The sequence below is a fragment of the Ammodytes marinus genome (assembly GCF_949987685.1).
Source record: "Ammodytes marinus genome assembly, chromosome: 4".
Lineage (NCBI taxonomy): Eukaryota > Metazoa > Chordata > Actinopteri > Uranoscopiformes > Ammodytidae > Ammodytes > Ammodytes marinus.
The window spans coordinates 25,456,244-25,476,411 of NC_137233.1; the positions used below are offsets into that span (position 1 = coordinate 25,456,244).

The 20,168-nt window shown below is 43.8% G+C and overlaps 1 protein-coding gene across 1 annotated transcript in view; it reads left to right on the forward strand.

The window, feature by feature from the left end:
• magi1b (membrane associated guanylate kinase, WW and PDZ domain containing 1b) overlaps positions 1–9,607 on the forward strand; it is a 133,747-nt gene extending 124,140 nt beyond the window's left edge. The window contains 5 exon segments of the mRNA XM_080025451.1: positions 2,283–2,486; positions 5,608–5,701; positions 5,828–5,915; positions 6,696–6,839; positions 9,321–9,607. Of these exon segments, the coding sequence (XP_079881577.1) occupies positions 2,283–2,486; positions 5,608–5,701; positions 5,828–5,915; positions 6,696–6,839; positions 9,321–9,509 (719 nt within the window). The 3' untranslated portion in view covers positions 9,510–9,607.
• Positions 9,608–20,168: the final 10,561 nt, after the last annotated feature.

Genomic DNA, 20,168 nt, shown 5'->3' on the forward strand with positions numbered 1-20,168 from the left:
TATAGGATATCAAAATTGGGTCTCAATTAGGTTTAACAAAAATCTGAATATAAATGTTCATAAATATTATAAAACATAGTTTTAAAAAAAACAGCTTTTTTACTGTCTGGATTGTGGCTGTATCAAACGGTCTCCATGGCAACAGTCGTTGTTTTATACAACGTTCAGGGAGAGGACAGCTGTGATTGGTTCAAAATACTTACTGTGTAATAAGAACCAGAGCATAGCCCTCCTCATCTAAACGTCTGTAAAGTGTCAATATATTTCATTTGGATTGACACTTGTGCATCATTCTTTGCATACTATCATGCAACTAAACCCCCAGATTGCATAGTTAGAAGGATTTTGTGGATTTGGGTTTACAGGGGCTTTAAAGTGTTCTAAACGTTACAAATCATCCCTCAACCACACTGATATTGATTGCACATGCAAATATAGCAGAAGTCCAGTTCCATTCATCAAAACATGAAACACACACTATAGCTGTTTCTCATTACGGGGACCTTTTATATTCCTATCTTCTTTATGGGCTTCCTTTGTATCATCTATAAAACCTTTGAAGAGTAAATATCCCGACATCCAGCGCATACTCTGGGCTATTTACAGTCTGCCCAGATCAATACCAACACTCTTCAAAGAAGTGGTTCTTCTTTCTCATTTTCGTCTGGGCCTGTCAAACCGAGACACTGAAACCCTTCTCTCCGCCTGCTGCTGCAGCTGCTGCTACACTCACACAACGCTTTCATAATTGATCACAAGTGAAGGGCCTCTTACATAAGGCATTTGTATTATTCAGTTAAACTAAAATGGCTTCTGCCGAGCAGGTCGGCACTAAAAGCCTAATGACAACTCAATGAGAATGAAAAAGTGCTGCAAGCTGGTTAAAACTGGTAACTGATCGGTGTGTGTATAACATTTATTTATTTTTCAACGCAGGATCAGAGACGTGCACTGACTCAAAACCAACTGGTCTACCTTATAGGTTATTTGAAATGGCTTAGCTAATAGTGAATACTTTGCAATGGGAGTTTTTCCATAGTACAACGATCTACATTGACTCTACTTTTACAAAGTAGAAATGTATTTTCTATGCTACTGCTACCACTATGGCTTCCTTGCCTACACCACTATGGCATTCCACTCTTCTCCATGCTCTTATCTCTTGTCAGGGTGGTTGGACTGAAGTGGCTGGAAAATGCTCAGCTTTGCAGGTTGGCTTACAAAGCGGAAAAGCTCCTTTTCAATCCGCCAGAGTAGAAAGCATAGGACAGCAAATGAAGCTTTACTTAATTTGACCTGACATGTCAAACCTAACGGAACCTAAACCTATTGACTACATAACACTTTCAAACTCCTTTTGTTGTGCTTTCCTAGTATGACATTTGTTCATCCTAGTGGTGATGGAGTCACACACCAGTCCACCCATACTATTAGTATTTGGAGAAGCACTTTATTGTGTTCAGAAATGCTACAACATCTCGGCCTTTCTATTCCTCTGTCTCTCTGTCATCATTCTCAATTCAATATTTCACAGTGAGGGTCGGGTTAAGAAGACAGAAAGAGGTTGGGGTTAGCCGAGTTTGTAGTGGAATAGAGCAGTGGGGGGGCAGTGAAAGGCAGACATTAATAGTAATGAAAAAGAAGATGGAGAAAGTAGGGAGTGATTGCTTTCTACTTTTTTCCTCAGTGACTTTTGTCAGACAGCAGACAGAGAGTTGTTTTGGGGGAACCGAGAGAGAGCTCAGGGTAGTTGGTGAGATGTCAGCTCTGATGCATGTGCGTTGTGGTATGCAGACGACACAATGCGGTTTCTTTTATTATTAGCTTTTTTGCTGCCGATAGCCTCTCATGCATATAGAATGACAACCACTTTATTAGGTATGTGGTGCTTTAAATACAAAGGAAATAGTACCGGTAGTCTAAGAGGGTGGAGGAGCACATTGGATATGGATTTGAACTGGATTATTGATTTGAAAAAAGAAAAAAAAATTGACAGGGGAGAGTACAGAAAACTTTAGTTTGACACATGCTCTTATTTCTTTGCAGAGAACAACTTTGCCCTCCTTTTGCCAACGCTTTTTGTTCTGTCGTTTTTCTGATCACTTTTTTCTCAGAGACTCTGGCTTGGCTGGCTGTTTGCTGCCACTGAATTAACCCTTGACCTTCTGATCTTCTTTTTCTACTTCCTTTACCCCTTTCCCTTATCTTCCTTCCCCCTCAAACACACACACACATATATATACATTGAATCATGCATCACAACATGTCAATGGTGACCATAGTTGGCAATGCATGTGTGGCCATGCCCCACAAAATAGGCCGCATCATTGAGGGGAGCCCCGCAGACCGCTGCAGGAAGCTGAAGGTGGGAGACCGCATCCTGGCTGTCAACAACTGCTCCATCACCAACAAGTCCCACTCTGACATCGTCAACCTCATCAAGGAGGCCGGGAACACCGTCACGTTACGCATCATTCCTGGAGATGGTGAGTAGAGAGGGACGGTTAAGAACTCTTAACGTTACAAGCTAGTGGATTATCAATCATGATTTTATTCATCTAATACTCTTTATTCTCTTGATGAGCTATAGTTGTACCCAACACTCTCAGGGGTTTGAAAAAGTTGCATTCAAGGGTCATTGCAATAGTGTGGGATATTGCTATCCAGCACATTCTGAAAATCCCATGCAGTCAGTAGCCTTCAGCCAAAGTTTAATATCCAGCCACACTACTTAATATGCAGTTTATAATCTGTTCTCCAAGCAGGAGTGCATATTTTTAAGAGTGGCTTTGCCCACTGGCACACTAAGGAATGTCAAACAATACAATCAACTATTATTAGTATTATTGCATAGTCTTGAGTTTATTTGAGGTCACTTTCCCCAGTGGTTAATAAGTATGCCTGTGGTGTTATATAGAGCATTTCCTTTCTTCACTTGCTTTAAAAGTGACTGGAACACCCCGCAGTGTTGACAGAACTGCTTCTTTGGGGATATTTGGGAACTTTCCCAGCCTCTGCATTTCTGCCTTCGGCATGCCCGCACTTTTAAATAGATACGTGTGTGTGTGTGTGTGTGTGTGTGTGTGTGTGTGTGTGTGTGTGTGTGTGTGTGTGTGTGTGTGTGTGTGTGTGTGTGTGTGTGTGTGTGTGTGTGTGTGTGTGTGTGTGTGTGTGTGTGTGTGTGTGTGTGTGTGTGTGTGTGTGTGTGTGTGTGTGTGTGTGGTGTGTGATGCAGAACTTGGTCTTTGTAGGTCGGTATGTTATTTGGCAAAGTGGTTTTAAGGGAAAAGTTTGTACACAGTATGTTGTGCTTTGCAGATGAGCGGTTCACTACAGATCACCCTGGCATGCTTCAAATACTGTTTAATTAAGTGTGTGTGTGTGTGCGCGCGAGGAAGGCGATACTCCCAGTCAACCTGCGCACTGCTAGAAATTGGAGCTATTTGTCCGCAGCTCTTTGCTTTTCCGGCTCACTTCTTATGGATGGAGATGTGTTTTTTCCCTCTCAGAGCAGTTGATGAGAACAGTGAGTCAAAATTGCTCTGCCAAAGAGGCACGGACAGCAGGATAGAAGGCGTCAGAAAGAAATAAGTGGATGTGCTTTATCACTAAAGCTCTGGTTTGTGTTCATGTGCATGTGTCAACAAAAAAACTAACGCTGTCTGACACGGACACAGAGAGAGAGTGACAGGAATGGATTGTGGCTGGGGCTCGTGTTCCTAAGTTGTGTCTCTTGAGTGACTGTTCTCTCTTTGTCTGCGTTTACACTAGACTGAGCATGCCTGCGCCGATCAATTCCGTCTGAACTTTCTGACATAAATAAACACCATCGCGAGAGGTTTCTCAAAAGGTGGAGTCGGGTTCAGGCTCCTTTACCATTGAGCTCACCTCTCTCCTCTGTGTGGGAACGCAGACGGAGTTTTGTTTTGACTGATGCTCAATACATCAGCAATGACAAGGGGAAACACATACGCAGGCACAAGCGGCTAATGCTTTCAGTGAAGCTATTGCCTCTAACTCGTAGACTACAGGTTCAAACCAAGCACACACCTCTTTTGCTTCTTACTGTGTAGAAGGAACGGGACGTGCCTAAGGTGATATATATATATATATTTTTTTTTAGCAAAACCTTGGGTTTATTTTATAGGACAGACCTCCCACTTCTATTATATCTTATCTCTCGTTCTCCCATCTCGGCCCGTTTAGGGTAGGAGGGCACATTGCGAGGGCCGCTGACAAATTACAGCTTGGTGCTTTTTCTCTGCACCTTGTTTTTTAAGTCAGATGAGGGGAATAGACAATGTGTTGCAAGCGAAACAGAAAGACATTAGAGAAAGAGAGCTTATTCGATTCATTTCCAGACCCAAAACAGTCGAAGGAGAGGTCAATGGAGAGACATCAGAATGGAGGGGGAGGCTAATACACATGAACAAATGGAGAAGGCTAATAGGGTTGATTGGGCCAAGTGTGAGGCTGCAGAATTGATACATGAGCACCATAGAAGCATGTGATTGTAACACGGTTTGTGTTCCGTGCCAAAAGATCAATGTGTTTTCAACCACATGCTGAGGACAGAGTTCATCTGGCCCCGCCCACCCTGTAGCTTGATTGGTTGACTGTTTTTTTACCAAACAGTCAACCAATCAAGCTACAGGGTGGTTAATGGGCAATCGAAGAGTTAAGCCAACAGACTCCAAGGAGCCTGGTGGAGGTTGAGTGAGATGGATAGATGAGAGGGAAGGCGACCGTGAGAGGAATAGCGATGTCTTAGTAGAAGAGAGTTGTAATCAAAAAGGATACTTGTAAATGGCCAAGAAAGATAAGGTTGTTAAAGAGAATAATGGTTTCTTTATGCGGCATGAGTGGTGTAATGATGGTCTATGTTTGTCCTTAGAGCCCATCTTGATTGAACTAAATGATTGAATCAGTCAGTGTTGAGATAAAAGACAGCCTAAGCAGGAGCTTTAATGTCCCCAGAGGCTGCAAGTATATATCTGTTTGACTATTCACCGACAGACAGAGGGAGTTTGCACTGAGATGTGCACCCTGAAAAATACACTAATTTGACCAGATGATTGACAGCACAAATGTAATGTAAATGCGGTATAGTTCAGTTGTGCCGGATCTCGGCTGAGTTTTGAAGGGAATCCCAGAGGCTTGTGGCGCTGGTGGTGGGCCCCTGTGGGTCAGCTAACGTTTGTAGTCGGCAGCTGCTGAGTCTACACCACAGTTCACACACACACACAGAGAAATGAAAATGTTCCATGTGTGGAAACTGGATTTAATTGCATCCCACCGAGTCTTCCAGGACACCAGAGACACTTCCATCGGAGTGTTTTTTTAATTGGAGGATGTTTGGAAGAATCTAATCTCTACGAAATGTCAAAATGCCCCGTATCTTGGTCTGTCAATCAATCGACCGATATTGCTCAAAGCAGTGCTGTGCCTTCAGTACAGCCTCACTGAGCTGCTAGCAAGACCATAGACTGTCTGTCTTGTTTCTGTAACGACATTAACATGCAGAGTGTGCCATCACACACACAATTTATCAATCAACAATCAAAATGCTGCTTAAAATAACACCTTTTTTTCTCTCCCCCTCCTCAGAGTCCTCAAATGCATCTTTGTTGACGAATGCGGAGAAGATTGCCACTATAACCACCACTCACACTCCTCAGCAACAGGCTGCACCTGAGGCCAGGTAAGAGGCACACTGGGAAATTGAGTTTTCCTCTGAACAAACATAGTCTCAATGTTGCATTTAATGCCTGACACGGGTTCAGTCTTATTTCATTTTTCACAACGGCTGGCTATCTTTCTGTCTCAGGAACAACACCAAACCAAAACAGGAATCCTATGAATTCCAATCCCCACAAGGACCTCCTCCCCAACCCCCGCCACAGATCTCACCTCAGGTAAGGAAGGACACTCCAGCCATCCATTCACCTGTCGCTTCCTTCATACTGCACATGCATCCATTTCATCTGTCTGTCAAACAGCCCGGCTATCCTAGGCTCCAAACCTTCAACCCCCTGCCCACATCTACATTAGTCTTACCCAAACAACCATTCATCCTCTGTCCATTCACGCAACAACCGGTCCACCCACCCAACTTTCCCAAGGACAAACAAAGTGCATTTATCTTTTTTCTTTATTTCCCACTTTAGCTTTACCTGCTGGCGTTATCAGTGGCCATGCATTAAGGAAAGCCTGTTTGCTTTCAGAGCAACCCCCTCACTCCAATGTGTTTCACTGCTGAATTAATCTGGCGGTGTGGAGATGGCTCTCAGAGATAGCATTGATCCCTCAGCAGAGGAGATTAGGAGGGTGTGAAGACAGGAGCTGCTATGTCCTTGTGATGCCGACCTCTCTCTCTCTCTCTCTCTCTCTCTCGCTCTCTCTCTCTCTCTCTCTCTCTCTCTCTCTCTCTCTCTCTCTCGCTCTCGCTCTCGCTCTCTCTCTCTCTCTCTCTCTTCAATAATAATTCAGCATCCGTACACCTGAGCATATGCTTGTGTATACACACACACACACACACTGGGATGCCTATTAAATAGGTGTTACTTTCCTGAAGGTGGCATTTGTCCCTGAAATAGGAGCCCACTTCAAAGGACACACACACTTTTAATTATCTGAATAACAAACCTTAATGCAAATTTGTCTTTCTGTGTGTGTGTGGGACCTGTCTCCATCAGGATGCTGAGTTCTACTCTGTGGACCTGGACCGAGACAACAAAGGTTTTGGCTTCAGCCTGCGGGGTGGCAGAGAATACAACATGGACCTGTACGTGCTGAGGTTAGCTGAGGACGGAGCGGCCGTCCGCAACGGAAAGATGAGGGTAAGGATAAGGACACAATGTACCAACTGGAATTAACACACCAGAAACCATCCAATGTTTCCAGATAAACAAGTAGCAGATTCTCTTTTTTTTGTGAGGAGTTTGGAGTCAGAAGAGTTCTATTGTTAAATGGGACCTCCACTGGTTTTAAACATGCAGTTCAGTTTACTTAGTTTGAGAAAACTCCAGAAATGATAAACATCAAGGTTATCTCAGTTTGGGCTTGGAGAATACAAATGTATGATGTATAGCCTGTTATACAAACTGAGGCTGTGGGGTAAAATGAAAAAAGATATTTGAGTTGCTAAGTGTGAATTGTAGGATCCAGCCCTTTTGCTTGACTCATACTAAAGTGTAATATGGTAAATCTCAGCCTCAGCCACATGGACTTTTCTAAATGTTATCTGTAGTTTGCTGGATTGTACAAGGGAGCAGAAGAGGAGTACTTACACTCCAATTTCACAATGTTTATGAGCTGAGTGGGAGATAACGCATAGCAACATCAATAGTAATATGAGCCACTTTTGCTCTTTCTTTTTTGCTTTGTAGCCGTGCATCTATCAGATGATGTCTTGGTTTTAAATGCTTTGTTTAATTCAAGAAATTGGAGTATTTTCTTAACTCATAATTCATATTAAATCCTCAGTTTATCTAAAAACAATTACCATACAAAAACTGGTGAGGTATAGGTTTCATTTAAATGTGCTGTACATATCTGCCCTTACGGCACAACAACATGTCACACAATGATTAGATTTGCAGCATGGTGATTCTACTATGATAATCCCCACTTTCGGATGCACTCTGAGCCGGTTGACTGTGTTGATTAACAAGGGGACTGATGATACTGTCTGATAGAATTAACAGTCATCAGAATACTGTTATCTATCGACAGCATTAGTTTGCTTAATGTACAATCACTGCAAGCTGTGACTCACTGAATATAAACATGGTTGCCTTGGGCACGTGAGCGATCACTGTGTGAGTGCAATCTCGAAACACAAGGCACACAAACATCGCAGCATCAGACAGCATTACCCGCTCACAGATTATGTGCATTTCAATTAACGTTTCTCCGCGATCTTGTAAAGTGCGATCCATACATTCTACAGAAGCTGTCGTGAAAGTGTAATATTTAACCTTTACTTTGATTAATTGCACAGACCTGTAGCACTCCCTCTTGGCTTCTTGTTGATTATTCAATGCGAGACTAATTGAGTCTGCGCAATGTGTTTGCATGTGAGACCTGTTGGCAGATGAAGAGTGTGAGAGCTATAGGGGAGTTTTTGACATATGTAAGTGCGCTTGCAGTTAGGAAGTGTGTGGGAGTGCAATGTATTGGCACATTTGTACATGTATATATGAATACGGTTGGCCCCGTGTTTGTGCACCTTATTAGCAGAGATATTAATAGTAGCAGCTCTGTGAGGCAGAGAGAGGTGTCAGCTAGAGATCCATACTCTGCCAGAGAGGAATTCCCTCGGTGCAGACAGCACTGACGGATATCTCCGGGCGTGGAGGCAAAGGATGGGGAAGCAAAGAGTGCTCCTGTTTTCCTCCCTCTCTCCTCTCCCTCTCTCTCATTTCCTCTCTCAGCGTCTCAGTTGCTGGTTTTCGACACAGTTTGCCCTCCCTGGGAACTTTATATATGTGCTTCGTTTCCACTGAGCAGCACAGTTTGGTCTGGCACGGCACGGTAACCCTATCTGTCTTGCGTTTCCACTGCTGGTACCCTTACTTAAGCGGTATTAACAGTCTATGGTTCAGAGCCGTAGAACTGTGCTGGCAGCATCAGCTACATAACTGTCATGACATTGTAGCAGTGGGTCACAGTGTAGCCCGATGATAAATTTAAGGAAAAGTAAAGGGAAAAACGCAGCACAATAAACAAAGAGCTACGAGCCGAAATTTTTCTATAAACACAAGTCACTTCACTCTTGCCAGGGTTGACTACACACTGCGGTTTATCTCTTAGCTCTACCCTTTTGTGACATTCAGGGACGTCTTGGTACCCAAACAAACAGGTTATATAAATAGGTGCGGCTCGGCTCGCTTATTTTGGTACCCTTTCCAACTTCTGACAGTGGAAATATAAATAAACACGTGGCCTGGCCGAGCTGCACCAAACCAAACCACATCCCTGTGGAAACTAGACTATAGAAAAAAATGTTGCTGCTGTGTTGTTTCAACTTTACAGTATTGGATATTTAAATAATCCTCAATCTGTCCTCCCTTTCCCTTCCCTTCTGCTGTCACCGTGTCCCTTTGAACCTTCAATGCCTCTCATCTTTCCTCTTGTGTACTTGCTTCATCACTGTCACTTGTTTCCCACATTCTATCTTGCTCTCTTCTTTCCCTCCTTTATTCACCTGTCCCTCTGTCTTTCTTCTTCTTCTTCTTCTTCTTCTTCTTCTTCTTCTTCTTTCTCTTACTTCTCCTCCTTTTCCTCTCCTTCCCTATCTTACCCTTCCTTTCCCGTAGGTCGGCGACGAAATCCTGGAGATAAACGGTGAGAGCACCAAGGGCATGAAGCACGCGCGGGCCATCGAGCTCATCAAGAGCGGGGGCCGGCGCGCCCATCTGGTGCTGAAGCGGGGCGACGGCTCGGTTCCAGAATATGGTGGGTCAATCTACGAAAACATTCCCTTCTCCCCCATCTTCACGCCCTGAGCCGGGGGGAGAACGCCCAGTGGACGGTGGTGGTGGTGGTGGTGGGATTGAAAAGGGGGGAAAAGAACTACATTACCCTTCACCAGATCCCTGGGACAAACCCCACCAGGGAGAGAGAGGGGGGAGATGGAGCTCCATTCGTCTCGTGGTGTCTTTCTGGTGGAGGTCACTCTTTGGGCTTTTGGGATTTTTTGGGGGGAGGGGGGAAGTTGGGGCAGGGGTGGAGGCTGCTCCTATGGGTGCTACTGCCTCCTCCTGCTGTCACCTGCCTTGAGTTTCCATGTCATCCCACTGTCACTTTTTCACCTTCTGGTCACTGAGCAAACTGCACTCTGCTGGGACTTTTTACAGAACAGGTGGTGGGTCTGATTCCAGTGCTTCATGCTAAACAGAAACTGTTTACAGGGTTTGAATGAGTAGTTGAAAATCAATGTGTCTTGCGAGTAAAAAGTATTATTGAGGGCTCTGAAATCCTCATTGAAACACTAATGTAGCGTTAAGAGGAAAAAAAAGAAAAAACCTGATCCGTTGCGCCCCATGATAAAATGGGCACACATGATCGCAGCTTTGGTTAGGAAGTGACACAAACATATTTATGATATTTATTGAAGGTGAATGTAAGCTACTGAACTCTTTAAAGTGAGACCTGTATTGAGAATAAAAAGGCACTGCGATGCTTTTTTTTTTGCCGATTCATAGAGAAAAATCTCACTATACTGTGCTTGACATTACTCACTAAATCCATGGATTTTATTTGCACCCACTGTTAATGTCATTGAAAAGCTGTGACGATAGGAACTCCACCCATCCCCCATTGAAAACTGAAAAAAGAGTCGCTCCGGCTATATAGACCTTTTGTACAGTGATGAAAAGAATAGAGGCAAGTATTTTTGTTTCCATGTACAGAGCCATGAATCAAAGCCACATATTAATGGAAAAAAAAAAGTCTATTGCTGCATGAACTTGTCAAAAGTGTAAATTGGATTTCTTTTTTGTCCCTTCTATCGTCTATTTTCCATAATATTTATGGAACGTTTTTTATTCTTTTTTATTGTATTGACCAGTTTTTGATTGATAGTCACGAGTCATCCTAAATGTTTTTTTCTTTTCTTTTTGTTACTTTATTTTTTGAGTGGAGATTGCATTTGCCTGTCTTGAAAAGTTCATCGATTATAATTTTATGTGCGCTACGAATGTGCTGTCTTAACCTGCACCGATATGACATCATGTGAACTTGTATATTTTGGATCATTGTTTATACTTTTTAGTTGCCACAACCTGTGACAGTCTCGCCAGTGTTTCTTTTTCATTCCTGTCAGCAATGTAAAACGGCTTCATATGCTTTTATTGTTGGTGTGCCAGTCTCACTGTTTTTTATTTTATTTTTTATTTTTTTGGGTTGGGGGTGTCTTGGTTTTTCTGCTGCTTCTATGTCCACATGTTTAGGTGTGTGTGGGTTAGTGTGTCAGAGTGTTGCACTTGGTTCCGGGGGGCTTTTTTTCTCTGTAACTGAAGGTTTCCACTAAAAGGTTTGGGGCAAATTCCTGGACTGTCTCTTTATTCTGAATGACTCTATGATCAAATAAACACTTTTTTTTTTCATTGAAAAAAATCAAACACAATAATTCTCCTTGTTCTTCCTTCAAGTTGGGTGTGAGCGATCTTAATCCTGTGCTCTTCTCTTCTTTTCTGTGTTTTTTTGTATATTCCCTTCTTCCTATATTGCGCTGGGCTCTTGTCTTCCTTCAGGGATCGCTCCCATTCTCACTGCATGTATGAGAAATGACAAGATGGGGGAGGCCTCTGCCCTCCAAAATCAGACCACGGTTTGTAACTGCCCTGCCATGTCGTCTGGCACTCTCTCTCACTTTCTGTCCCTCTCCTTCTTCAGTCTCTCTCTCTCTCTTTCTCCATTCTGATCTCTGTGTTGTGTGGCCTCGACTCATCCATGCCCGTGCTCTACTCCATGCATAGAAATCCATTCACTCAAAATGCACTGCCAATACTGCCACTTGCCAAAGCTGCTGTTGTGACTACGTCATGCATTTGTCTGCACCAGTAACACTTACTGTAACCATGGGCCTCCAAATGTGGAATAAGTGTTGGATATAGATATTCACACTAGTTAAGAAGACCTTGAGAACAAATGCTCTTTGTTATTGGTGGGCTAGTTGTCTGCTGTTGTATTCCTGCAGTTTATTATCTTTACTTCAAATGAAGATCTAAAGAGGTTTTTCACAAATAGAATTCAGTAGGCCTAATAGAGATTATTGTGGTGGCTGCTTAGGTATATGATTTAGTGAGGTTAACTAGATGATATTCCACAAGGTAATACATTTATAATGGCTATAAAAGTTGAAGTAATATGCTCCCTAAACCACTCAGCCTGTTACTGCAAGACAGCACATTTAATTAGCTATCATCTCGAGCGGTGTATTTGTTTTAAACATTAAAAGCGCCTAAGGCATCATGACAGTGCATGAAAGAGCATGGCTAATCAGTATAATAAAGTAGCGTCATCTACATGCAGCTCGTTAGCACAGACTGTACCCGGCTTCCAGTCCAGCAATCCCACCAATACAAGAGAAGTGAGCCCAGGTACAAGGTTTGTTTTCGGGTAACGGTTCTCTCTAAGCAATCGTCGCTTTTGTGTCACCGTCTTTGATTCTCATACGTGAGCTACTTTTCAGTTTTTCCATTGGCTGCCGCTGTGCCATCCAACAAGTAGCCATCTTTGCTGGAATGGCTTCCATTGAAAATGTTCTCGGCTGTCTTGATTAATTCAGCATGGGTAATGTAAACACAGACAGGATCTGTTTGGAGTCTAGATGCATGTTTGATCCCCTTTGCCCTCGTCTGTATGTCACCCTCTTGCAGACGGCAACGACGGCGGCGGCGCCAACCCAGCCTCAGGGTTACCAAACCCTGAGGAAGTGAGCACCATAACCAACGCAGCGCCATCAGAGTTAAGCATTCCACCAGTAGTACCCCAACACGCATCCCGGAGCAAGAAGGAGCCGACCCGACACTCCACGGGCACCGGCAAGACCAAACATTCAAACACCCGCCACCGCTCCCCCCAGAAGAAAACCAGCACAGGGAAACACAAGGGGATCAAGCCCTCGGGAAAGGACAAGTACAAGCTCTTCAAGAAGAAGGAGGACAAGGGGAGCGGGGACGGGCACCGCCACCATTCCAGTGGGCAGCACCGCCACCGCAGCCGCCACCGCTCACCTACCAAGGGCCGCCGCTCACACAGTGCCGAGAACAACCTGGACGGTCGTCATGGTAGTGGTCATCGCCATGGACGCTCCCCTGACAGACGGCATGGTAACCACAACACTCACCGCCACCGCTCTCCATACCGCTCTCCACACCGCTCTCCATACCGTTCTCCACACCGCTCTCCATACCGCTCACCCCATCGCTCCCCCCATCGCTCCCCTCGTCGCACCAGGTCCCCGTACCGCCACCGCTCTCCCAGACGCCACGCCCACTCCTCAGAGCCCTACCGTCGCAACCCGTCCCCGGGGAGACAGTACCGCGGCAACGATAAACCCAACGGCGGGGTGGAGCCCGTATTGAGGGAGCCCATCATCAGGACTCCCGAACCCAGCCTCCCCTTCGAGGACAGCTTCCTCCCCCAGCCCAGGCCCCGGGAGCGCCTCGACACACTCCCAATGCCCCGGGAGCGCCTCGACACACTCCCAATGCCCAGGGAGAAGCGCCTGTATGAGGAGGACAGTCTGCTGGTGAAGGCCTCGTCCATGGACAGAGCCTACAGGGGGGACACTCTGCTGAGGGACCTGGCATCCTCCCGCGGCCACAGAGACCCCTTTGGAGACACCACCACCAACTCCACCGCCGCCACCACCCTGCCCAGAGTCCGCACTCCAGAGTCAGATTCAGCATATAAGAGGTACAGTTCCCTATTGAGGGGGCGCTCACCGGAGAGAGTGGAGAGGGAAGGGCGCTACGCCAGCCGAGGCAGCACCCCCGAGCCGCGCTACAGGACACGCAGCCTGGGGCGAGACACCTCCCCGGTCAGGAGAGACTCGGAGGACGAAGAGGACGACGACCAATTTGTGGCGGAGAAGGTGAGAGAGTACTACAGCACGCTCAAGTCAGACACGAGCAGCCGCTCATCCAGGCCCACGCTACCCGAGCCCAAGAAGACCTACAAAGGAAACCCCAAAGACCTGAGCATCTAATTGGATGGCTGCTAGTGCCAATGATATAGCCCCACTACCTACTAGACACCTAAAAGAATTCCCATTACCACTTGGCTACAGAAATGCACACAGATACACACACCAGACAACACACACATACACTTATACATACACTACACACATAATTGAGTTACTAACAGTTATTCCAAAATGACTTTTGAAAGCAGATTTCTTTCTTTCTTTCTTTTTTAAATCGTATGTTTGTTTTCCTTTTATTTTCTTGTTTTTTGGTTAAGCATTCTGCATTTACAGTAACTCAAAACTTTTTCCAGAAAAATGTAAAACCATAAAAAACAATGATGTGCCTAACAGTTCCATTAATAAGCGACATTTTGTTTTTCAATTTGATATGTGACGGGCATTTTGTGCCGCGCTGTCAGATGAGGAAATGTATGTACTTTTCCACGAGAATCCCATGGAAGTATCGCGCACCTGGATCACTGTAACTGGTGCTCACACTGATGCTGTGCATGTCTTTACCGGTTTCAATGTCTCTCTTGCTCTCTCTGTCTTTTTCACTCTCTCACTTTCTCTCTCTCTCTCTCTCTCTCTCTCTCTCTCTCTCTCTCTCTCTCTCTCTCTCTCTCTCTCTCTCTCTCTCTCTCTCTCTCTCTCTATCTCACTCTCTCTCTCCCCAGTGCCACTGTTTTTTAGACATTTGACCAGACTATAGCACAAGCCTGCATTTGTTTGTATATTTTTGACAGTTTGCAGTATGTGTACATTGAGGTGATCATTTTAAATGAATGAAGGGATAATTAAAAGTAAAACTATGATGATGATGATGATGACGATGATGTTAAAATAAAATAATATATTCAACAAACGAACAAGGTGTGTGGTTATCTTGGTCTGGTCTCTTTGGTTATCATAGCCATTGGAATCAATTGGGATTTGACTTAAGTCCTCAAAGTTTCCTAACAGGTTTAGCACTACATGGAGTGGAAGTGTCATATTAGTGTGGCAGGTAGAAGGAGTCTATAAAGTATCGAGCTCATCATTTGGACAAACAAATTTTTTTTATCTCTGGCGTCCCAAAAGTGTGTGTGTGGAAATAAAACTCTTTGAAGAAAAGTAAAGCAAAGAGCTTCCATCCTTTCAGGACATCAAAGCCTGGATTGAACAGTCTTAAAAAAAACTGTTCCCCCCCCCCCCACTCCTCCTCTCTCTGCCTCCTTTGATTTGTGCCTTTTTCTGTGCCCTATTTCTCCCATCGTCCTCAAATGTCCTTCCCTTCTCTCCTCTTCCTGTATTCACTGTCATTGCTCAAAGATCTTACATTTGATCTGAAGCGGTGTCCTGTCCCTATTTTGGGACAAGGGTAGGTGGGTGAGAGACTTTTTTTTTTTTTGCTCCCTCCCTGAAACAACAATGGGGTAGATGAGAGAAAGAAAAACAGCAGAGACGTCAATGTCATAGTGGTCACTCCCGGTGATCTGTGAAAGATCTGTAGGGATTTACTGCTGCAGAGGAGAAAAAAAAGTGAAATATTTTCTCTGGCAGCGCTTGAAGCTGAAGTGATATACAGAAAGATGAGCCACAGCCTGTGATTTAAACTGCTGGATTTAGTCCAAGATACAGATGAGGAGAAGAGAGAGTGTTTTTAATCTTATTTTAACTTCTGATCTGACTTCTAGTATTCTACTGATATTCACTATTAAGATGCAGACATGTAAATATTCAAGTAGGGATGGGTGTCTACTAATTCTATCAAGATGTCCGTTTAGATATTTACCATCCTGGTGGAGTCAGCTGTTCTTGAGAATGCTTGTACAAAATAAACACTTTTTGTCAAAATCATTGAATGAATTGGTGAGGAGATATTCAATGACTTGGACAAAAAGTGATTTTGACAACAAGCGTTCTCCAGAATAACTGACTCCACCTTTAAGACTTTGGATGCGTACATGTGCCCTTTATAAGGAGAGCTATGAAGATTCTCTAAGCTCACACACCATGTGAAGCTTCTTCCAGTTGCATAATGCCAAAGTATAAAGTGGATATCGCATGTTCTAAAGTGTGCATTCAAGATTACCCCGTGGACACAATCTGCAGCTCATGAGAGGAAATGGGGAAGCAGAGATGAAGCGTTGCGATCAAACAGTGGCATATCAGAGCTTTTTTTTGGCCCAGTTTCACTGAGATTCAACAGTGCCTCAATACATTTAGCTCCTTATTTGATGCAATGATCTGAAAGTTTTTTCTTATTTTATTTTATTTTTTTACATGGCTACATTTATGGAGCTGGCTGGCTGCCTGCCTGCCTGCAAAAGGATGAGACACCTGCATTGCAACTCATTTTAATGATTGTTGACTACATTATATAAGTTGCACAGGAGGGGGTTTATGTATAATATTATTTCTTTATTTTCTAGAATAAGGTCATTTTTACCCATTTGAGAATGGAGTCATATTCAGGCCGCACTGCAGTCAACAAAGAGAAGTTGTTTGTATCCTGCAAACACATCCTCTAACAGTACAGGATAGGCAGCTCCTAAATAATGGATGTAATCCACTTTCCAGCATTGAAAGACACTCTCCCCCTCTCCCTCTGTTCAAATCTCTCTCTACCTCTTTATCAGGGCTCCATGTGTTATTGCCTGTGCGACCCCTGAAAAGATTAACAACAAGTGTCTGCTGACAATTCATTATGTCAGTGCCAGGCAGGAGGAAAGGGACTATAATGAAATGTCCCGATATCAACAGCCCAGCGCATAGACAGCCCCACTGGGTCAAGACTCCATTCTCTCCATCATCTCGTCTCCAGGTGAACTCGCATCCGACCTTGGAGACCCCTCTGCTCCCCTGTTGCCATGGAAACAGTGATACAGCGCAGCCTCCTTTCTCTCAAGCCGACTGGAGCAGACGGGAGAAGAAGTAAATGAAAAGAAAACAAGAGGGGCAAGGTTATTTTTAGCGGTGTGCTCAGGATTCTGAGTTGGTTCACTAACTAAAATTCTGAAGTTACTTGTCTCACAGGAAGCTCAGCATCCTCTCTAACTAGCCTGCTGTGTTTCCCACTGCTGTCATGCAGTAGCTTGTCCTAATACTGTATCCGTCTCATGCTCAGCTGTGCGTGGAAACCAGCCTTCTCTGTGAGAGGAGAGGTGTGCTGGAATGTGTTGTGGATGCTCAAGAGCAATTTGAGCAGTGAGTGTTTTTTTCCAGCACTAGAATATGGTGTATGTAGGCCTACATGTAATTCTTCAGGCAATTGTGGTGGATGGTTTTAATAAGTGACTGCAGCCTCTTGCAGTTGTCACACTAATTAATCAGCCGTTAGAAATAAATTCCCAGATACTCACGAGATCATGGCCCGTCATTTTTAATTAAATTGTGCCTTTCCTTTATTTAGTTAGAGCAATTCAAAAATTGTATCCCAGTGCTAACTTCATAGATGATCCGAAAATAACTCAATTGTTTAATTTGACTTAACAGCTGGTAGACATTTGACCCAATACTATAGTGCTTCTATGTTGGTTTGTAGGCTATATAACACATATTTACTTGGCACAGTGGGAAAGCCACAGGGATAACTAATAATATTTACCATAGCTCTATTGTATTCAAATATCCATACACAATAAGCCCTGATGGTGAGCCAGCATGCACAGTAAAAGTATGAAACCAAATCAATCTTTTCATTATCCTTTAAATTATAAAATGTCCCCTTTGGGATCAATAAAGTATTTCTGATTCGGATTTACATGTCTGCTCATCCAACTGTGACATGTTGAAATGAATAAGTGTCATCAAAATGAATCTAACTTTGTTCAATGGAAAATCTACATTTTACTGTAGGTCAGTGGCAGTCTAGGTCACCAAAAGGTAACTTAAAATTGGTCTAGATGTTCCAGAGTTGGTTACATGACTGGGGGATTCGTGTCCCCACAGTGAACACATGTAGCAGCTCCTTTAGGGATGGCAAGACACAAGAGAACTTTTGCCTGCCCCAGAGGTATATATCGCCGCTGGCTTCCCTCCTCTGATGAAATGTGGGCATGTATGCGTGTCTAATGGTTCAAATGCAAATCCCCCACTCTGTGCTGCTTGAGGTGTGCAGTGTTTTTCTTCTCATCTGGTTCCAAATCCATCAGCATGCGTCATGCATGTGGTGCTCCTAATCAAAGACAAGTTACAGCACCAACCGCTCATGATAAGACTACTGAAGTTGTAAGAGAGAGAGAGAGAGAGACTCTTCCTTCAATCTTAGCAAAAATAAATGGCACCCTGGAAGCTGCCTCGGACGCGAGTGATAAAATAATTATGCTGTAATAAGAAATGCATGCGGAGATGTCGGCTGGTCGGCCTGTTGCACTGTTGAATGATTCATTTCAAACTTCGTGTGAGGCGGAGGAAGCCGTTCAATATTGGTTATTCCAACACAAAAATAATTACCACTACCAGGACAATTCTGATCAGTGTTTTCATTCAAATCTTTATTTGGTATGAACATAATGGCAAAGCTTTAGTTTTTCCCCCCAAAAAAAACAATACGGCTTAAACCCAGTGTAATGTCACAGTTCAGTCCATATAGGGCAGGGGTCCCCAAACTACGGCCCGCGGGCCGCCCGCTTTTTATTGGCCCGCGGCCGATTTTAAAAAGATAATGTAATTTTTTATTTTATTTTATTTTTTTTGCATTTCTTAGTTAACCCACTAGTGCAGGGGTGTCAAACACTGATTGATTGGCCCGTGGCACATTTTAAAAATATAATGTAATATGGCGCTTTTAAATAATTTAAATGCACTCATTATATTACAGACAAATATGTCCCATAAAAGAAAATGAGCAACAAGCCCATCCCAGAGGACCCTGCATAATATTTTATTTTAAATTAATATTATTATGGAAAATCTATGTGTCCTTCTCCAATAGCTTCTAATTCATCTGACACAGTGTCTCCATTTTTTTTTCATACAAAATTCTTCAGATTTAGCCTCTTAATTTCCCTCTCAAAGTGCACCAAATTCATGTATTTCGCTTTAAAATTTTAAAAAATCTCCCGGGGGGGCATACCCCCGGACCTCCCTAGGAGTGTTGGGACCTCGGCTGGATACTATTTTCACCCTGCTGGACATTGGACGCAAAGGCAGAAAACACTGGGTGTATCGTTGGCATATAAACAAGAGGGGGAATGTGTCTGTTTAATGTGCAAGGAAAGTGTTGCCGTGAAGAAGGATTACAATTTACGAAGACACTATGAAACTAAACATCAGAGCAGCTACATGTCCTGATAAATGTGTTATTTCTGCAAAGTGGCCCAGCCCTTCGTAGATTTTTCTGTATGTGGCCCTCAGTGAAAAAAGTTGGGGGACCCCTGATATAGGGTGTTGATTTCCGGGGGGTTGCAGGGAATGTGTCCCCCTCGATATTTAGAAGATGTGTGGAGGTACAAAAATAACAGTTCAGGAGGTTTAAACATTTAACCCCCCCCCCCCCCCCCCCCCTTCATAGGGTTGTAGAGGAAACAAGCTATTCGCTTAGATCTAGGCACTTTCATAAAAGATGGATCCAAAGCTCCTGCACTTGTGGGTGTAGAAGAACCTTGTGACACTGTCATACGGCACCCTGACCCAGCGGACAAGGAAGGCCACAACACTGATCAGCACCATGCGGCCGACATCAGCATTAAGGGACTGGCCAAGGCTGAGCTCAGCAAAATAGATTTGGTCGGTGTCCAGAGCTTCTTGCTCTCAACAGTGATGTAGAGAGTGAAGAAATGATCTTGTAAAGTTGCTTGTAAGCCCTCCGCGCCAGGGAACTTCTTACATGTACACAAACATGCACATTTTTTAAGTAAACACACTTTGCTAAATCCCCATTGTCAGTGACCGTGCCACTATAGTTTTGAGCATTAGAGCTCCCCTCACTAGTGCCTGAGAGCAGCATTGTCAGCTCAACTGTGATTCAAACACAGTATGTTACATCCTGGTTAAAAGCTTTTTAAAATGCCATAAAGCTACTGAAAACTATTATGATCTGACAAATCTGCTGCTGAGCTATTAACCTCATGTGCATGGCTTGTATAGGCTGATTTTGTCCTGAACTGAACAAAGCTTGGGCTAGCAAAAGACTGAAACTAGATGAAGTCTGAATCGAAGCAGTCACCATCGGTAATGAATGTTATGTGTGTGTTATGACGGTGGAACCCACACTGTGTCATTTACGTGTGTCCAGTCATGTGTCCAGCGCACATCTACAGAAAAACAAGACGCTTCAAAGCTCTGCCCTCCTTTCAGCATCCATTCTTTTTTTAGATATATAGGACAATGTCAAGTTAAATATTGATGCTCAGATGATGCCTTTAAAGATAGGAGGGAGAGTGTTACTTTGGCAACAAAGTGGTTGAAGAATTATGAAAAGACAAATAGGACATCAGATAGTGTATTCTTACTTTACTATAGCAGTTGAAATGTAGAAACT